Source organism: Ambystoma mexicanum, chromosome 11 (genome assembly GCF_040938575.1).
Source record: "Ambystoma mexicanum isolate Mex_15411 chromosome 11, UKY_AmexF1_1, whole genome shotgun sequence".
NCBI lineage: Eukaryota > Metazoa > Chordata > Amphibia > Caudata > Ambystomatidae > Ambystoma > Ambystoma mexicanum.
This window is the reverse complement of record NC_090934.1, coordinates 928,486,444-928,506,784: the sequence shown is the minus strand read 5'-3', so window position 1 is coordinate 928,506,784 and position 20,341 is coordinate 928,486,444. Positions and strand designations below refer to the sequence as shown.

At 46.9% G+C, this 20,341-nt stretch overlaps 1 protein-coding gene across 6 annotated transcripts in view; it reads right to left on the bottom strand.

The window, feature by feature from the left end:
* Positions 1–20,341, bottom strand: part of SLC25A22 (solute carrier family 25 member 22) — a 524,223-nt gene that overhangs the window by 258,372 nt on the left and 245,510 nt on the right. For all 6 annotated transcript variants that reach the window (XM_069624031.1, XM_069624033.1, XM_069624030.1 and 3 more), the window contains 2 exons: positions 11,789–11,900; positions 6,963–7,088 (listed from right to left, as the gene is read on the bottom strand). In XM_069624031.1, coding sequence (XP_069480132.1) covers positions 6,963–7,088; positions 11,789–11,808 — 146 coding nt within the window. In that variant the 5' untranslated portion in view covers positions 11,809–11,900. The remainder of the gene's footprint in view (positions 1–6,962; positions 7,089–11,788; positions 11,901–20,341) is intronic.

Here is a 20,341-nt window from a genome sequence, read left to right as displayed (position 1 = left end):
GATAAAATGAAGATGAGACCTAACGGCAGCAGTGAAATAGGAGGGGGGGCGTTTAATTACAGGATATATAGCAAGGGGGGGTCAGGCAAAGCAGTGAGAAGATGAGTGTGAACAGAGAAAAGCGAAATCCATGGGACGAAGAAAGACGCAAGAGGGGAAGCCCAGGCAATAAAAAGTCATATCAATGATGAGCTGGGCCCATCAAGGGGGCGTGCCCTACAGGGGACACCTGCTGCATCATTAGGCTACGCCCCTTGACGGCCCGGCTCAATGGCTACAGGCACCCCGCCAGGCAGCCTGTTGTAGCGATAAGCACCCTCTCCCCACTAGGGGAGAGGGAGCTGACCTCTGTATTTTTTTTCCTATAGGCTTATCTGGCAGGGGACAGCGCCACGCCTTTTCAGCCTTAATGATGGTGCTTCCCAGTCACCATTAAGGCTGAATGGGTGGGGCCCCTGGAAGCAGAGGCCTTTTTCCTACAGACAGAAACTCCTGCGAATGCACAGGTGCTTCAGGATTTAGAAAACAAGGCTTCTGCTGCCAGCAGCCTTACTTTTCTCCCCATAATGGTGGCACCGGCACAGGGGCATCGTTTTCTTGAAGGGATGGCTCGCAGGTGCGGCGCCACCATTATGGACGAAAGGCATTTTTTTTTAAAGCCTGACGCTCTCGCACACGGGCGAGAGCGTCAGGCTTCACAAAAAAATGCTTGTCATGTAGTGGCCGGTGCTGCCCAAGGGGGGTGCGGGGTGATGAGTGGGGCCCCGGCAGGGCCCCGCCTCAAAACAAGATTTCGGAGCCTGCCGGGGATTGGACCCGGCTGGCCCCAGCCCACTTAAAGCACTGATCATAGTTGAGAGATATTAACGAGAGAGGAATAAAGGAGGGTGTGAAAAAAGATGACCTCGGTAGGATAGCTCAGGGGCAACGTGCTTGCCTTGGAAGCAAGACGACAAGGAGCAACACAGGTTCGAACCCCGGGTCCGCGCTTAGAAACCTCTGGGTATTAAGCGTATTATAATTAACATATTGATATTTTATTTCTATCGCGCTCAAGTATTTCAGAGCGCGACAAGGCAAGGGAGGGGAGGGGAACAGGGGAGAACAAAACAATGATCTTATATCATAACAGGAGAGAGAAGAATATATTTTTCAGACCGTGCAGCCAGCCCACAGTCATCTGCTGCTTCTGTATCGCATGATGTGACCACATGAGACTAGCAGACGGTCCAGGGCTGGCGCTAGTCGTGTGCCGCATGTGCGACTGCACTTGGCCCCGCGCCTGCTAGGGCCCCGCACTGTGGGTGCCGCCGACTCCCTCTTGCAGACTGCAGCGTGGGCCTGAAGGTTTGGCACCCTTTTGTTTCTCGGGTGTGGCAACTTGTCACCTGTCGACCTCCTGCTGTGACTCTGGAGAGACCAACGCCCCCCCCTTTCAGCAGCCCAATAGCCGCTGGGGGCCCCATAAGCACTGCTGATCATTTTCTTTCTTAAAGCAGTGCGTTTAGTCGGTGCAATTTACTATTGGTGGCCTATTTAAGAGACAATTGTTGTGTTAAGAACTGCAAAGGGGCATTTTTATCTTGAAAGCACATGCAAAGCAGCCGTTAGCTGCCAAACATCTGTGCCTTCCTCCAGCACAATTAAACATATTGCACAAAACCGTTTTAGCTATTTGCCTTATTTCCACATGTTTTCTGTTTACAAAGCCAAAAAGAGAAAGTAGAATGTAACATTTTCCTCACATTATATATGAAGCATGCAAGTGAGCCATGAATATTTTACCGAGGATGTGACAAGAGAGGTTGTCAGCTTGGACACTGGAGGGGATATTTTGTTGCGCCTTGAAACACTTGTGTATCGGCGTGTTATAAATGCCATATCATATCATATCATATTTTCTCTGGTTCTGGCCCTGTACTGATTTTCAGGGCACAAGTCAATACATAGGAATGGACAGCGTCCGCCCACTTTTTCAATGGGTGGACGCAACCCTGGCTCTGTGTTTTTGAGGCCAGCATTAAAAAAAAAGTTTGCTTGCTCAAGTGTTCAGCTACTAGGATTACACACCAAGTTGTAATGTTTCCAATGCAGATGCTTACCCACGAGAACACATAAAAGTGCCATGAAAGCGCATGTCTCATTTTATTGTAATGTTAAAAAGTTACATGGAGCTGTCCAGTGCTCAAATTTCGGCACTGGCCAGCTCCTTGTAACGTTTTAATGTTTTTTGTATATGGGGGGGTTCCCCCCAGCTCCCAAACCCCCACACCCACCCCCCAACCCTAATCTAACCCTTAATCTAACCCTAGCCCCAACCCTAGCCCCAACCCTAGCCCAAACCCTAGCCCTAATCTAACCCTTAATCTAACCCTAGCCCTAATCTAACCCTTAATCTAACCCTTAATCTAACCCTAGCCCTAACCCTAATCAAACCCTAACCTTAATCTAACCCTAGCCCCAACCCTAACCCCTAACCCCAACCCTAACCCATTATTTTTTAACCCAATAAATGTCCAAATTAATTTCGATAACACCATCGAATTATAGTCAATGAAAAGGTAATTCGATGTTAGTGCTTTTCGTTGAATATAATTCAATGGTGTGGCATTAGATGAATCTATTTTCGATGAAATGACTAGATTCATTATCTTGTGGTGTCACTTCCAATTCCTGTGTGTGAGGTTATCAAATGTGAATTAAGGGGGCCATACTTAATTTGCTGCACTTGGCCCCGCAAATGCTAGGGGCAACCCTGAGTAGACAAAACCACGTCCTGACTGCCCAAACAATCTGGCAATGTGGAACTGCAGCGTACTGAACCGAGGAAGCAATGTGTAAAGAAGAAAGGAAAATAAAAACTTTTTTTTCAAACATTTCAACCTACAAATATTGGTCAACCGCACATAACTGCATCTCTGAAGTTAACGGTTTTACTGTCCACAAAGAGTCTCTTTGGTAATTGAACGCACATGTTAATAGAATAGCGCGCTGCGCAATGCACACACCACATGAATGTACATGCAAGCTGTGTGACCCATGGCTGTGCATATTTTCCCTGTGTGATAGGGCTGCTTCCAATTCCTTAATTGAAGGAAAGCGCATAAACTTCTCAAGCAGGGATCCACCAGACCTCACATGCTGTTTTAATAATGGTTGGAACCAGGGCAGTTTCTCGCCAACTTGGTGCCCAGGGCAAAACACGAGAATGCGCCCCCATGACTGGCACACGTCACTCCCAAACCACACCCCTGTGTCATGCAACAAAATCCTCCTCACAATAAATCGCTGCTAAACAAATGAAGCTGGTTTCATTTCCAGGTAAATGGTTCTTCTGTCACCTGCTCTTAGGGAAGGCCTTGCCTGAATGCAGTTTCAAACTGCTTGTACTTGCAAACTGTGGTATGACCAGCCTGCCGCAGTCTGAGGGCCCACTGGAAAGATGGGCGTCGGACTCGTATTAAAACCATTCAAGCTACCTCAGAGACAGACCAGGGCCGCAGAATCAGGAGACGCTGGAAAAACATCTTTGTGTGAGGAATAAAGAGAAGTCTATTGGCCTGGGATCAAGGATGCTACTTCAAGGAATAATTGCAAGGCACAAGGGGAGTCAAAAGGATAAACCATCTATGTAAGACATATTTCTCTTAGATTATACGAAGGAGAAAACATCTGCAAGAGCCAAGAATTAGACAATTAAAGATGTGGAAAACCCATGTAAGATGGTGTGAGCAAGTCTCAGGCCAAGAAGGGTAATGACACCCAATTCAATTGAATCAAATAGCAGTAAATCGGTCGAGATGGACACATTTGTGGTCTCTAGACACGCGATTCAGAAGTTGAAAACAAGGGCTATTCATTAAGCCCAAACGAAGATAATAGTGTTCCTACACTCCCTTGAATGTCCCAGAGCAGGCTTCAAGGTCAACTACAAAGCCTTGGCGTGGGGCCTGCACGATGAGAGATGATGGACTAATTAGGAAAGTGGGGAGTAGTCTGACGTTGCTTACGTCACCCGAGTTTCATTTTTCTTACGTGCTGCTAACTAGTCAAAAGTCCATGGTTGGGAAAGCATGCCAACCAATCAAAGGGTCTATGTCGCAACATGCAATACAATGTTGCAAAGACCAACCTGCAGTCATTTTTCCGCTATAATCAGTATTATACGTATTTAGAGGTAGTTTGAGGCGTGCACACCAGATAAGGGGCAGCCAAAGAAGTTATTAACACTTATATATACTATAGGTACATATGTTACCTTAACCAATCCCTACCTTCAATGGGTTTTAGTTTGCCACGTAGGATGATATCACAGATGACACATATCGAGGTATAAAACTTTTGTATAATCACATTTGGGTGTGAGTGCGTGAATTACTGTCTGTTATCCACCAGATTGCCCTACTTTATTTCTATGCTGATAATAAAGTAGTACTTTGCCATATTCTTGCAGTCTGTCTGATTATTTCGGTCAAAGATCAATATTGGTAATTCCATCTAGCACATGAGATGCTTCAAGGTGCTAGAGCACATTTCAAAACACTCACCCTAGCATTAAAATGTTTCTAACTATGAACCATACATACTCATTCGGACATCTTACGTTTTTGGATGCAAAGATACAATGGCTGCAACATCAGCCATTCATGGGGTATTTTGCTTCTTGTTTCTGGTGTTTCTGGCGATTTTTAGATGAGGGGGGATGGGTCTCAGTCTAAGCATGCTCAGTCCCCAATACAGAAACATGTTTATGGAATTATATCTATAGGCCGGAATGGATACCCTAAAAGAGACACCCAATAAAGAGGGACAAATGTACAGAATGGATTGTACTTCTTACAAACATTAGCCTGACCAGTAATAAGCTGATGAAGCATTTTAAACAAAACTGGCTTCTGATAAGGTGGTATTGGGTCCACAGTTCCTCAGCCACTACCTCCTCACCATTGCGCAGTCCTCAGGGATTATTTCTGCAAAAAGAGCAGGCCCATTCTTTATCCAACAGAACTGGCATTAGCATCTCTTATTAGTGCTGGAATGCAGCTAGTGAAAATCATGGTGTGTCAGTGTAGAAAGGCTGTCTGGCATAGTGGATGTAAAATTTGAGGCAACTCCTTTAATTGCATTAGGTGTTTAAGTGTGAGGACAGTATGCAGGGGAGTTGCTAGGTCTGGAAAAGACCCGGGGCTAAGCTGATGTCGGAACTGTTGGGACTGGGGGCTAGCTAGCCTTTTGGCTGTAGCTCCTGAGATTCTATCCGGGGCTACAACCAAAATATCAGGGGCTATAGCCCCCTTAGCCCCCCCTAGCAACGCCCCTGACAGTATGGCACACTCGTTAGAGCTACATACACAAATAATTCCAGTGTACTATTATATGGACATGGGACACTTCAGACAAAAACAGTCATATGTGCTGCTACGTAGAGGAGCAGCACATAGCCGCCTTAACAAACAGGGTGGTGACAAGGGCAGCACACAAATCATTGCTACACACATCACTGCATTGATTTGCAACGGAGTAGGTCAGCACAGTGATGCAATTAACCCTGCTTTCCTAATCAAGGTGCCAAGTTACATTGAGGAGCCATCTGGCAGTGGTTGGCATGTTAAGAAAATGAAAAGTTCTTTGATGCTGAGCTGATGCATTTAGACCATGTCCCAAAGCAGCCACTAGAGCACTTAGGCAAGAAAATGACAGTACATTTTCCTCAGGCATGCACTGTATGTAACTAAAAGGTAATACACAAAAAACATTTTGCTGTGTCAAATGAAGACATGAAAATAAAGAATAAAAACACCCCATGTTCAGTTCTTATCACAGCGGTGTAAAAACAATGGCTTGTTAAATGAGCCATCACTTATAAATATGCATTCCTTCATTTGAAACAAAGGAGTGCTTAACCTTTGATAGGGGAGCACAGAGGCAGCTTTGGTTTGGGCCCCTTCCTGTGCTGCCCTCCTCCTCCACCTTCCTTTTCCCCTCCCCTTCCACCCAAGCTGCTTAAGCTCTGTTCCCGGGCGCTTGCCCGCTCCACCCACCCCAGGAGACGGGTCTGGTTGGACACTCCGACCTCTTGTTGCTTGCGTTTTCTAATTTGTGTTTATGAATATAAACCAGTATTCAGGGCAAAAGTCCTAAAAAAGCGTGGGGGGACTCTGACATACGCAATGAGAATGGATGTCACAGCAACTGAAATATGCAAATGTCATTGAATTTATCTTTCCCAACTAAAGAAAATGCACAGGACACACAAGCATTTGCCTTTAATAAGCTAAGAAAACAGATTTTCCTATAACATTTCGGGCTTAGTATAAAAGGTGGACACGTTTATGCAACAGTATCTATAACAAAACATGTCCTCTATAGCAGGATGTTAATATGAGCCATTTAACAGCTTCGTGATAGGAGAGTTGCATGAGCTTGTTTGTGGCTCAGTGTCCGGCTGGCCTAACAGCCAGGCAACTAGGGTTCGGATCCCATCCTCGGCATTTGAAACGGGGACAACACATCATAGCTATTTATTTTTTATTCCTAGAAAACACAGGGGGGACAGCACCCGCCCTCTGAAAAAAGTGGGCCGTCCACCCACAGATTTGCTTGATTTGTGCCCTGCACTTATGTGAACACCATTGCCACAATGCTAAAGTCAAGACCTTTTATGCCCATTTAAATCCCTCTGCTCCAACATGGTCCTTTGTTTATTTCCTTGTTCCCCAATTCCTCACAGAGCCTTTTTGCATCTTGACTGGTTAATCCCCTTCTAGCAGATAATGAGCGAAGAATTCATCAATTACACCCGAGACAGAACTTTCTGCAGTATCTGGAGTTCAGCAGTGCAGGGCAGTGGCACTGTAACACTGCTTGAACCAACACCCTGAAGGCACATGGTACTCAACAATAAAAGAGACAGCAGCTGAAGAGGAAAGGACTAGAAGCAGAAGAGCGGTTTTGCTACTCACATGCTTTTGTAGAGGCGCTGGCCATCCTGCTGATTCTGCAGGCGTGTCTTCGCGAGATCAATTGGAAATACACAGGTGACGCCAATCAGACCTGCAATGCCGCCATTGATCAGCTTGGCCGGTAAGCTGTGAACACAACAGAAACAGGGACACCAAGTTAGAGGCAGGAGGTCCGCACCAGAAAAGTGTGGATTTTGCGCTGTGACCAGAGCGGGAAAGTCAATATTGCATCCTGTAACAGAAACAAGACTTCATAAGAGAATTTCTCAGGTGGTCAGCTATTTCCTTGGAAAGATACCCTTGCAGGTTAGCAACACACAATCTCCACCTTCTCAAATACATGCAGATAAATACAACCAACCTCTGGGCAGCTGTGACAGGGAGCACAAAGTCAATCACATTAAACAGCAAGGAAGCATTAATTATTATCATTGCTATTATTATTTAAGTATTTATTGAGCAGGGATCAAGCTTTGGGAAGCAATGGAGCGCTTTACAAGTCATAGGGGGAAGGAAGTACATGGCAAAGGGAAGCAAAGATCCAAGGGATTGGGAAGCGGGCAACAGGGGAGGGTGAAGGCGGGCAATTTAGCAGCAAGGGTTCTTCAAGCAACCAGAGGAAAGAGGGGAGCAGATCACCCAGTCTCAGATTAGTTGGGGATTGGAGGGTGTGCGGACCTAGGTGTTAGAGAGAAGCCTTTCCTTGAAGAGGAGGGGCTTGAGCTCCTTCCTGAAGTTCAGAAGCGAGGGGGCGAGTCTGGTGTTTTGACGGGAAGGAGTTTCCAGAGTCTGGGGGAAGTAAACATGTGCACACTTTAAAATGTTTGCCAGTATGCACTTGTGGCCCAGTGGCTCAATTGCTTGGCTATAGAGGAGGGGTGTGAGGGGGATAACACACAGAGACTGTTCCTTCATTTAGAGATAGTTGCATGTCCAGCACAGGAAGCATTAAAGAGAACAATGCTCTAGTACACACATTATTTTTCCTCTTAACATGACATGCAAACAAAGACCTGAAGCAAAAGCTCTACACAAAAATTACCTACTGCAAAAATCGCCCGACGCACAACAAAACATCCATTAGACCATGTCCTTTGGGAAGATAGGTTCACTGGTTCAAAATCGGCACATGCATATGGATTCACACACCCCGTAGATGCATTGCTGCCCATCTTGTCTTGCTATGCGGGGATAAAGCCACGGCTTCGATACACGGGCTGTTCCTATGTGCAGCGGATGATGGTTCATCATCATCATAATCATTGACCATGTGGATTTCAGAAAGCACTCTCACCATTCAGGGTCTCCCACACCTGGATACCTTCTGGGGAATTCTGCCAACCAAGCGGAAGTGGAAGAGTGTGGGAAAGAGGTGGCATCTGGTCTCTCCACCAAAAAGCGTGCATTTATTTACTGCCATTTCTAGTAAGCCTCAACATCGAGCATACATACTAGGCACATGTGCAAGCTTCTGCAAATCCTCCCTGAGCACTCTCTGGTGAAAGAGACCCTTGGATCAACTAGTCTCTGCAACGGTGAAATGCACAGGACTGGCAAATGCGAAGGAAGGATCCTCTCCTGGTCCACTGTCCAGTCTGGGCTAAGAAAGCCACATCAGGCTGCGTGATGCTGGACTCCGTGAAGTAATTCCTGAATCTAGAACCCGGACAGCTGGGGTATAGTTGCTTGAACGAGGGTGGAAGGAGCGAAAGAACAGAGGCCTTGAAGTCCAGGCGTTTGTATCTAACAATCATGAATGAACTGGTACTGAAGTCTCACTCACTGGGCGCAAGTCTCCCTCATTAGGAACCAGTCGTCTCAGGCAAACACGCAAACGTAGGTACTTCAAAGGAGTCTCACACTTGTGAAATGTTATGACGTTTAACATGCGAGTCCCAAATCCTCACATCTCACCCTTGTAGATTATTGGACCTTGAAATGTCAGTACAACTGCGTGGTATCACTACATATTATCCCCACCAAAAATATTGCTGTATATAGGGTTGTCTGGAATGGCCATAGTCGATATTTTTGGGGTTTTTGGGAGCAGAGGTTGCGGGTGTGTCCCCCGCTCGTTTAAAAATAATGCAGAGGTTGCAGGGGTGTCTCCTGCAGGTTACATGCCTTAATATCGCTGCAAAAATATGGCAATATTTTTATATGGCGATATTTTTGCTGGGATATTAACACATGGAACGAACTGCGTTAGAGAGAATTTATCAGGATGTTCACATCTGTGTACTAGCATTCGAGGAATAGGTCCATCTCCATCTCTCACCACCACCACCACGCCAAACAACTGCGTACCTTTCGTGCCTCTGGACTCTTGGTCCCATTCAATGGGTCACATTGCCCCAAAACATACCACATACAAATCTTCACACTCATACAATCCTGCAGGCCCTAGTCTTGTCGGCACACGCTCCATCCTGCTGAAAACTAGCCCTGCACCTCATACATTTCCCTTTCATCTAACTAGAGCCAGTCCTGTTCTGTATCCTTTCTCTCCAGACTCACGGCATGACTGCAACCACCATCTCTAGCTGGAACCCCGTAGCAATGATTGTGAGCCACAAGTCCATGGGCTGGCTCTCTGCTGGAGGTCATTGAGGTTTCACAATAATGCATGAATAAGCGGGGACAGAAACCTTCATGAATTAGCCAGAATTGTTGAACTAAGCTTTCAATACCACCAAATCTCAAAGTACACATCTGCACCATATTAAAGGGATCTAGACAAGAGCGACTTGCAGGTCCCGACAAATGGACGGAACTTGGTCTGGGAGGGACATTGCGGAGTCTATGGCGTAACATATTGCAGTGGACGGAGGGACATCAAATGCCCATTAATCCAACCTCACTCTCTATACCCCTGTACACAACATCACAGGAAGTGACACTTGAATTTTGGCCTCAATGACTTCACAGTAAGTAACATCACACAATCCTGATGAAACTACACAAAATGGACACAGAATAAATAATTGTTGTACAAACTACACAAGCAGGGAGATGGGGTGTCCTAAGGGGGCATAGATGGATTACAAGGGTAACCCATGTTGATGCAGGTTATCATCTGTTAGTGTGCCACAGAATGCTTGACCAGCAGGTCTCTGCTCGGTCCTGCAGGAGGAGGGTGGTGAACAAAGGTACATGTAGGTTCACTGCCATTTGTTTGCGGTAGCAGGATACATAAAACGGTGGGTAACTTACAAGCAGAACACGACAGAGCTGTGCTCTGGCAAAGTTGGTCTTGCAAGAGCACTGTTCTGTGGAGGCCTGAGGACTTTACTCCCATGGCTGGCTAGCAGCAGTTTCAAAGATCTGCTCCGGAGCTGGGTCGCCCCCACTCATAATCAAGTGCTTCAGGTGACTCACTATGCGGAAATAGCACATGCATCACATCCATTGAGAGGCTGTTCAAATGCATATATATGTCTTGTAGTTTACAGACCTTTCCTGTTAGGGTGAGTATTGTGACAAATTAACGCAGAGAGCTCAGTTTGCGTTACTTGCTCAGAAGGGTTTAATGTTTGAGTCACTACCACAGACATATTTCAAAAACAATGATGTGGTCATTCTTATGTTCCCAACATGCTCTTTGCGTTTATGCAAATCACCAGGGTTCAGTCCCCCCTGCAAGTGCCCTCCCTGCTGCACTCGATTGGTTACATGAGGAGATCGGGTGCTTCTCAACCTGGGCTTGAGCTGCGCCCCTCAGCCCTGCCCACCATCACTGTGATCCCTGTCCACCCACACATAGGTGGAAGGGGCGAGATCTCAGAGTAATTTTTTGTTCTCCATTTCTGACACCACTTACAAAGGTTCATGGTCATGGTACCAACTATCTCTAGTTGCCACAGTCGACCCCCTCTCCGAGTTATGCTTACCTGGGCTGCCACCATGTCCCTCCTCCTTTGCCCTGCAGCCAGCTGGATGCGGTTTGCTGTGTGCCACGCCTCTTCTGCCACTTGTCTGTGCCAACACTAGCTCCCTTTCATCCCTATTTTTCAGCTGCTCGCTGTTCCCTTAGCCCTTCCAATCTCACCTGCACATGGGGCAGTCCATTTTGCCACTTGGGCGAGAGGGTCTCTGTTCACCATTTTTCTTTGGTAGCGCAGGGGTTAGAGGTCCCTCATTGCCACGGTTATTTTTGGGAGGTGGAGCTTCTATCTGGCAGCTTCCCAGCCAAGCATGTAACAACGGCTACGATAAGTGGACCCACAAAATGTGATTTGCAATAACGTGACCGGCCCCCTTGCAAAAAGCTGATTTATTTAGTATTTTACTTGCACGCGTCTTTGCTGCAGGCACGGATGTAAGGTGCTTTCTCTAGTTCTCCAGCAACTTAATCTGTGCTCTCTCGCCTTTTCTCTCCCTCTTCTGCTCTCTACTCGGGGTGCTGCACTTGGACCAGACGCTGTGCGCAGCAACAGAGAGGAGGGACGAGACATTATAGGGTACAAGGAATGATCATAAACCTATCTGAAAGTGGAGTGTAAGAACCAAAGTGATTGCAATGGCCCCCTAAATGTAGCCCATGTGCAGTGACAGCGACTCCCCACTCTAAATGACGTCTGTGTGCAGGGGCCATAGAATTCTACTCAACAAATGTTGGCTAAAGCGTGGGTTTCCGAGGAGACAGACAGCAGACAAAACCTCAACTCCCTTGACCTGTGGTACCAGAAGTTGTAGAATGGAGGGAATGTGAGTTTTCCTACTACTTGCGCAAACAGATGGGGTTAATTGGGTGACTGGAAGCTATGGGATGAGGGGTATACATACAAAGAATAAAAAGGAGAACACTCTTAAGAATTCGTTTTTACCTGATTGGTTTTTCAGCCATTTAATTCCAAAGTGATCCAGTAAGGAGCAGGATTCCCTTGTTCCTAAGTGGGGTAGATTATCTTGCCACTGTTTTGAATAGGCCACTGGATGCTAAAAGGAAGAAAAGAGAGAGCGAAAGACAAGTTTAGGAGTGCAGTTAGGAGACAAGATGACAGATTCACGTGTCTGATGGAACAGGGACAGCTTCGCAAAAATCTATGCAGCCCCCAGAGCCCAAAGATGCTGCCGCCAAAAAGCCCCTCAGTAGAGGAAGTGGGAAGCACAGAGAAGTCTCCAGGCCCCAAAGTGGGATCCGTGAAGAAGAGTTGAGGGAAACGGTTGCGGTCTCCAGCAGCGCGGGCCTTATTTTCTTTCCCACTTTATGCCTGCTACACTCTGCAGCATACCCGAAGGTCTTTCCCAGAATAAATACATATGCAGGAAACCCCTCCCCCCTCGCCCCACTCCACTTCAGTTGGGAGGCTAGTACACATGCTCACGCTCCTTTTCGGTCTGTGAAGAAACCAAATATGTTTATCTTATGTCAGGGCCACCACCTGAGTCTCACACCACAGGCACACCTCCTTCCCTTATGGCACCGCATAATACACGTTAGCATTCATAAGTCTTGACCCATTGGTGGTTTGGTGTAATTTGGTGTATATTCTATAGAGGCTTCCTTTTGGTAACCTCTATAGAATTACCCATTCTCATCTTATTGATAATGGGTCTCCGAAAACAGCTAGCAATACTGCAGATGGGACCTCATTAATGTGTATAGTGAGAAGAATGCGCTACTTACCTGGAACTGTAGTTCTCCAGTGTTGGTATCTTTCATAGATTCACATGCTCGAACATTTCCTGTGAACAGGCTGTGAATCTTCGGCACACTTAAATGTAATTGCATTAAAAGATGACACGCAGTGAGCAAAAAGGCTTTTAAACTACATACAACCTTTGTGCCTCTTTACGGTAGTGATCATTGGCCAGGTAGGAATCAAGAAGACCAAAAACACACTTAGGGGACTATCAAAGGGTATCATACCTGACAATATAACCCAATACTGGCCATTTTAGACCTTTGATAAGCAAAAGGACCACTGGAATGTCCCAAAGGTCAGCAAGTAGATAATACAATCCTTGCTTAAGATGACATTGTGCGAACAACAGTATTCAGAGTGTTAGTGTGGGGAGATCAAAAAACATGGTTCACTAACCAATGAGAGTAGTTTTCATTCATACGAGTTTTTATGTTTATCTTTTTTAAAGTGCCAAGCAAGGGACAAAAAATAAAGTAATGAAATTCCACCTGCAAGGCATTGTGCACATTAACCTGGTTCACAAATACAAGGTTGTAGCAATAGGGCAAGTCTCTGTCTATCCCCTAAACCTAGATAGGCGGCCCACCAGCGTTATCTAGGGCGATCCACCTCACTAGGGAATAGAAAGAATGGTTGGAGGGCAAGCTAAACTACAGTTATACTGAAGGTAACTCTAAAAAGGAAAATAAACTGAATTGTTAACCTGATAAATTGTGTGTGAAAGGAGCATCAAGAAGACTCAACAACAGTGGCGAAGGTCCTTAAACAAAGCCAAAGAGAGTATTCTGAGTGCCATAAATCTAGCATTCGCGGCTATCTTGCAACCAGGTCATTGTTGGGTCCTGCAAACTATACTGGTTTAATGATCGAGGAAGAGGATGCGCCTGAGAGAGAATCCGCTTTTTCAAACAGTACAGCCCTTACACTGAACAAAAGCAGTAACACAGTCAGCAGATGCTTTTGTAACTGGCATGATATGGAAGATCTGATGCATTTTTTATTAGTTTGCACTGTTATAGTGAAATTATGATGTAAACATCTCCGTCCGGTGTTAAGAAACTGGGGGATAAGACATATCTTCAGCTTTTAATAGGATTGTATCTCTTCCAAATGTAGGTGGTGCATATAAGGTCTACATTTTATTGCGCGCACCCTAGAATGGAGAGTTCATTTATTACAGTGTAAATAGATTAACTGGAATATGTATTATGCATTGCGGTCCACTTAGATGTTTTACTGTGTTTTTGTATGCATTTTTATGGATATTGGTAAGATGTATGTAATATTTTTACTTGTTTTCCGTTATCATTTATGGGTCTTTGTGCCCGAAATACAGAATGTTCTTCTTCATTGACCAAGGAAGCGGATAGGCATATGGTCCTTTCCTCTGGTAGACATCTTTGGATTCGTCAAGCAGTTGTGCAGCCTTTAAAATCGAGAAGCCACTCCATATACACGAAGTGAGAGATAAACACGCATTATATAACTTTTAGGATGGCAGCCACTGTGTAGTTAAGGGGAAACCTAGGAGCCACTGGATTTTCCAAACTTCTATGGCTAATAACGTTTAACCTGTTAAAAACATCAGCAGGAAATGTTTAAACCAATTGTTTGGCACGAGGCCCAACAACTGGAGAGTTTGGTGCAAATCCATCCAACGGTTCAAAAGTTATAAAGCATTACAGAAAGATGTGTTTTTTATTTTCTGCTTTGGCTTTCACACAGGGGCAGTGCACATGTCTTAGACAGAGGCACAGCCTAAACCGCAGGATGGATATTCACCAAACTCATAGCTCTCAACCATTTGGGTCGCGAAGGCGGGTGAAAACACCCGATTTTAGTTTTGGCGGGTGAGACGCCCATTGAAATGAATGGGCGTGCTGGAGGCTTGGCGGGTGAGTCAGCTGTTTACAAGGCGGGTGACACCCGCCAAAAGCGTGAGAGTTGAGAGCTATGCACTTGCTTTGATCGTGGCAGGAAATGAGGCAATGCATTCCTTTTCTGATTTGGCAGTAATCCGTCCAGTAGCTTTTTTAAAATTAGGCCGAGTGGGGTGCTTCCAGCACCATAATATTTTGCACATTTCTCAAGCTATAGCTTCTCGGTGAGGTGCAGGCTTTTCAAAACAACGCAATTTACAATTTATAATCGTGATGTTTTGCCTTTTCAAAACACAATGCAGGGGGAAAAAATAAAGATTTGAATTTGAATTATTCGCATTGTACTTATCTGCATTTTATTTACATCCTTTTATGTTTACGGTTTAAGTTTTCCGTGTTGCATATTCTCGTGATTGTGCGCAAGATGATTTAAAATCAAGTTTAATTAACTTGCTCTTCTCTTTCGGCTTATGTTTATGCTTCTTGCCGTGTTTCATATTCTCGCGAGTGAGATCCTTCAAATCCAAGTTTATTTCACCTCCGTCTTCTCTTTCGGGTTATCTTGATCGTGTTTCATAATCACGCGAGAGCCCGTGTGATGACCGAAATGCTGCCAGAGTTTTTGTCTGACAAACGATCTGTTAAACCTTTTTTCGTATCAGTCATTTTCTTCCGACCACTTTAATGCCTGGTCCTGAAATATTACTTTAAAAAACTGCAGAAAATATATGCTGAATTAAGTGGGATACATTCCTCATACACTGTTAAATGAAGAGAAAGAAAGAACAAGCAAAATCCAAACGAAGTGTGTATACGCATGTACACACGTATTCGTTGATTAATGTTTTGCTTTATCTTTTACATAACTATTAATTCCCTATGATTTAGATTTGCACACGTTATGTTAATTTCTCTACAAATGTATACCTATTCCAACTTGGCCGCCTGTTTTTGTTACTTTTAAGAATTAATTAAATTGTATGTTGAAGCACCTTGATTCTTTTTATGGTTGTCGCACTTGTTAAAATTAAAACGCCTGTTAAACCTTTTCGCTGATAACAGTGAATCCAATACTAAGGCATTATTAGAGCAGCACTTATTTTAAAGTCTGTATATCGGCAAATGCTACGGCTCATGTTTGTTTTTGTGTCGGGAATACAATTCAAGTTTATTGCTCATTTGGCTTTTTTGCAAACCTTGCATGCAATTTATTTTCAGCCTTTCTTCTGTTTTATTCACTATTGCCTCTAATCTCGTAGTTACTCTTTTTCGGTTTGTTTGTATTTATGTTATCTTTGTATGGCCTAAATATGATAATTTTGTCTATACGATCTTATTGTTTCGAAATGTTCATGAGCATCCATGAAACCTGCAGAAATTCTCATAAAAACCCAACCTAAAGTCTCCTCCAAGGTGGCACGGGGAAGGCAGCCGCTATCTGATCCTAACCCTCGGGGTGGTATTAGCTGGGAGGATCACCGTGGAGGAGAAGAACGCCAGGGGAGAGGATTCCATTGGGTGAGATGCAGTATTTGTCTTCCTCAGAGGAAGAGATGCCAGTGATGCCAGAATATAGAAGGAACAAGTTACTTACTTGTGACTATTGTTCTCCAGCATGGGTCTGGCATGGATTCACATGCTCATGAATATTCCCCGTCGTCAGGCTGGGAATCCTCAGTAAAAGAAAAACCAGTTTCACTTTCACTTACAAACTGTATTTCTTCTTTAAGCCAATCACTATCCTCTGGGACATACTACCCCCATCCAATTACAGTCCTCTCCCTAAGCCCCTGCTCTGGCAAACATCTTCAGATTTAGTAAGCACGTAAAGTGGCAGTATGACCAAGAAGAGACGCAGAGGGGACGGAGGGAGGATTGCATGTGAATCCATGCCAGACCCATGCTGGAAAACAATAGTTACAGGTAGGTAACTTGTTCCTTCTCCAGCATGGGGTCTGGCATGGATTCACATGCTCATGAATAACAAATACAAGGCAGTACAGCATTACACAACCACATGAGGTGGCAAGGTTCAACAGATGCAATCAACTCTCATCTCTGAAACAGACTCACCTCAAACAAACAGGTTGCGTAGCACTGCTTGGCCGACTCTGCACTCCTCCCTGGAATCCCGGTCGACGCAGTAGAATTTCGTAAATGTGTGCGTGGACCTCAACGTAGCAGCCCTGCAGATGTCCAGCAGGGGCACCCCTGCCAGGAATGCCATTGTCGCAGTGATCGATCTGGTGGAGTGGGCTCTCGGACGGCCGGGCTGCGGTCGGTTCGCCAACCGATGATAGTGCATGATGCAACAGGAGAACCACCTTGAGATGGAAGTCTTAGACAGGGCCTTCACATGGTTCACAGGACCAAAGTTCACGAACGGCTGTGAAGTCTTTCGAAAACTCAGTTCGTGCCACGTAGAACTTCAGGGCACGAGCAACGTCCAGCGAGTGCAAGGCCCTTTCAGCAGGTTACAAAGGCTTTGGTAAAAAAACAGGTAACATCAAAGGCTGGTTGAGGTGGAATTCCGACAGAACCTTCGGCATGAAAGAGGGGTGCGTCCGCAGCACCACCCTCGATTTGTGGAAAGTCAGGGATGGCTGTTTGCAGGACTGGGCCTGCATCTCCCCCACCCACCTTGCGGAGGTAATGGCCACAAGGAAAGCCGTTTTCCACGAGAGGAACTTGAGAGGGGCCTGATGCGTAGGCTTGAAGCCCCCCATGAGCCTCATCAGAACCACGTTTAGTTCCCATGCCGAGGCAGGTGCTTTCACCAGCGGGAAACATCGAAAAAGTCCTTTGAGGAACTCCTTGATGAGTCAATGAGACCAAAGTGAAGACCTTCCATGGGACCTGGTGTAGGGGGAAGATAGTCACCAGATGATAGAGGTGTGCGCCCATCCGGCCATGGCCAAGGATAGCAAGTATGGAAGAATATGCAGAGCTGTGACCCTCAGGAGGGGTAATTTTCTGAGACCGGCACCATGTAGCGAAAAGCTTCCACTTGTGACGGTAGCACTTTAAAGTCGATGACGCCCTGGTCTTGGCAAGAACCACCCTGCAGTCCGCCAGCAACTCATATCCTCCAAAATCCAGGGCTGCAGGAGGGAAACTCTTGGGTTGAGCGATTAAGGGTCGTGACGCAGGATGGCGCCTCCTTCCCTGGTGGGAAGATCTGGCGATGAGCATCATCTTGCACTGACATGGAGTGTGTTGATGACTCGTAGCAGGAGAGACAACGGCAGAAACGCGTACAGAAACATCCCTTCCCACAGGAAAGAGAACGCCCCACCCCCAGGCTCCTCGGTTGGTGTAATCTGCTGGCAAACGTCTGGCATTTGGAGTTCGCTGCAGTCACAAACAGATCGATCTGGGGCCTGCCCCAATTGGTGAAGATGCGTTGCACCTAGTCCTGCCGAAGTTCCCACTCGTGGCAGGAATGCACCTCCCCGCTGAGGGAGTCTGCGATGGTGTTTTTGACGCCCGCTAGCTGAAGAGGGGCGGGGAATACTTCTTGCCAAACGGCCCAGCACCACAAGTCATGCGCTTCTTTGGAGAGCGCAGGGGACCAAGTGCCCCCCTGTTTCCTGATGTAGAACATTGTGGTGGTGTTGTCTGTGCAGATGCTAACCAACTTGCCCTTCAGAGATGGAAGGAATGACTTGAGGGTTCAGAACACTGCCCGTAGATCCAGGATGCTGATATGGCGATCCTTCTCCGGCAGCCACAGGTCTCTGGCGTGCAGACGCCTGGTGTGGGCACCCCAGCCTTCCAGGGAAGCGTCCATGGTGACTGTCTCCTGGAACGGAGGGTTCTGAAACCCTGCGCCCCGGACGATGTTGGAGCGGACGCCCCACCACCTTATCACCCCGATGTAACTCATCATCCAGCGTGATCTTGTCCGCAAAGTTTCCAGACACTTGTATCCAGCGAGCGTCCAGGAACTCCGGAAAAGGTCACATCTGCAACCCACAGAGCCGGGTGAGGTAGATGCATAATGACATCATGCCGAGCAACAAATTGATGGTCCGCACTATGGCCGTCTTCATCAACAACAGCTGCTGCACCTTCCCTTCAATGGCCGCTACCCTCTCCTCTAAGGGTGACACCAGGCAGGACACTGTATTGAGCCTGGCTCACAGGAACAGCGCGTTCTGCGATAGTGTCAAGCAGGACTTTGGATAATTGATGGAGAATCCTAGATCCGTCAGCAGCTTGATGGCAGCCTCCGTGTGTCCAACGCCAACTCTTGCGAACTGGCAAGGATGAGCCAGTCGTCGAGGTACAGGTATACGTGTATCCCCCGTAGACGCAGATGGGTCGCCACCGGAGCCAGGCACTTTGTGAACACTCTGGGGGCCGACTTCAAGCCGAAGGGTAGGGCCTTGAACTGGTAGTGCTATCCCTGCAATACGAAACGCAGAAACCTTTGATGTTTCTTGTGAATGGGGATGTGGAAATAGGCGTCCTCCAGGACCAGAGACATCAAGAAGTCTCCTTCCTCCAGTTGGCCGAGCATGTGCTGCAACGTGACCATCCTGAACTTTTGTGACTTTAAGTACTTGTTGAGACGTCGTATGTCTACGATAGGGCTCAAGTGCCCGGTCTTCTTTATGACCAGCATGTATCTGAAATAGACTCTGGAGCCCCTGAGTCGCTGGGGAACCAGCTCTATCGCCCCTTTTCGCAGCATGGCCTGTACCTCCTCCAAGAGCTGAGGGATGTGCTGCTCCTGATGGGTCACCGGAGGGATCCGCAGACACTTGCATTGAAACTCCAGGGTATGTCCTTGGGCGAGAGCGTCCAGCACCCATCTGTCGGTGCTGATCTTTTCCCACTTGCTGACAAACCTCATCAGCCATCATCCCACTGGGGTGCACGGGTGGGGGCCCGACGTCCCGGTCAGTTTAGGCTTGCTTCAGCGCCGCCGCCCTGCCTTCAGGGCGACAGCGACGCTGTCCTCCAACAACGTAGACCTGGGAACGGCCTCTGTAGGCTTCCTGAGTTGTGTATCTGGAAGGCTGACGGTATAGAGAGGAGAAACTTTTTGAAGACCTGCCCGTCATTCCTCTGGAGGAGCAAAAAGAAGAGCGGTTTTGCTGGGGGCTGCCCCAGGGAACGGGAAGTCTCTGTATCTGCCTTGATGGCCCGTAGGGACTCATCGTCTACCTTCCCGAAAAGGTTATCTCTGTCGAAAGGCATGTCCAGTACCTTAGCTTGGACCTTGGACCTCCTGGCAGAAATTTGTGGCTTTCATTCAACCTTGCCGACAAAGGAAGACACTGTTCCCCATCTGACGGAACCCTATGTCGGTGATCTGACGCTACCTCCCCCACCTGGAAGAGAGCGATTGCCTCCATCGTCTTGTTGTCCAGGAGGAGCTCCAAAATCAGACCCAGCTTGTAAAACAGCTCCCTGTCATGCCTGGCTAGGATCGCCAGTGCATTGGCCGCCTTGATGGTGGACACCGCGGTGTAAATCGCCTTCCTTCCCATGGCGTTTATCTTCTTACCCTCGCTGTCCCGAGGGACTGAAGACGAGGACATCGTCTACCTTCCCGAATAGGCTATCTCAGTCGAAAGGCATGTCTAGGTCCTTCGCTTGGACCTCCTGGCACAAATTTGTGGCCTTCATTCACCCTTGGCGACAAAGGCAGACACTGTTCCCCATCTGTTGGAACTCTATGTCGGTGATCTGACGCTACCTCCCCCACCTGGAAGAGAGCGATTGCCTCCATCCTCTTGTTGTCCAGGAGGAGCTCCAAAATCGGACCCAGCTTGTACCACAGCTCCCTGTCGTGCCTGGCTAGGATCGCCAGTGCATTGGCCGCCTTGATGGTGGACACCGC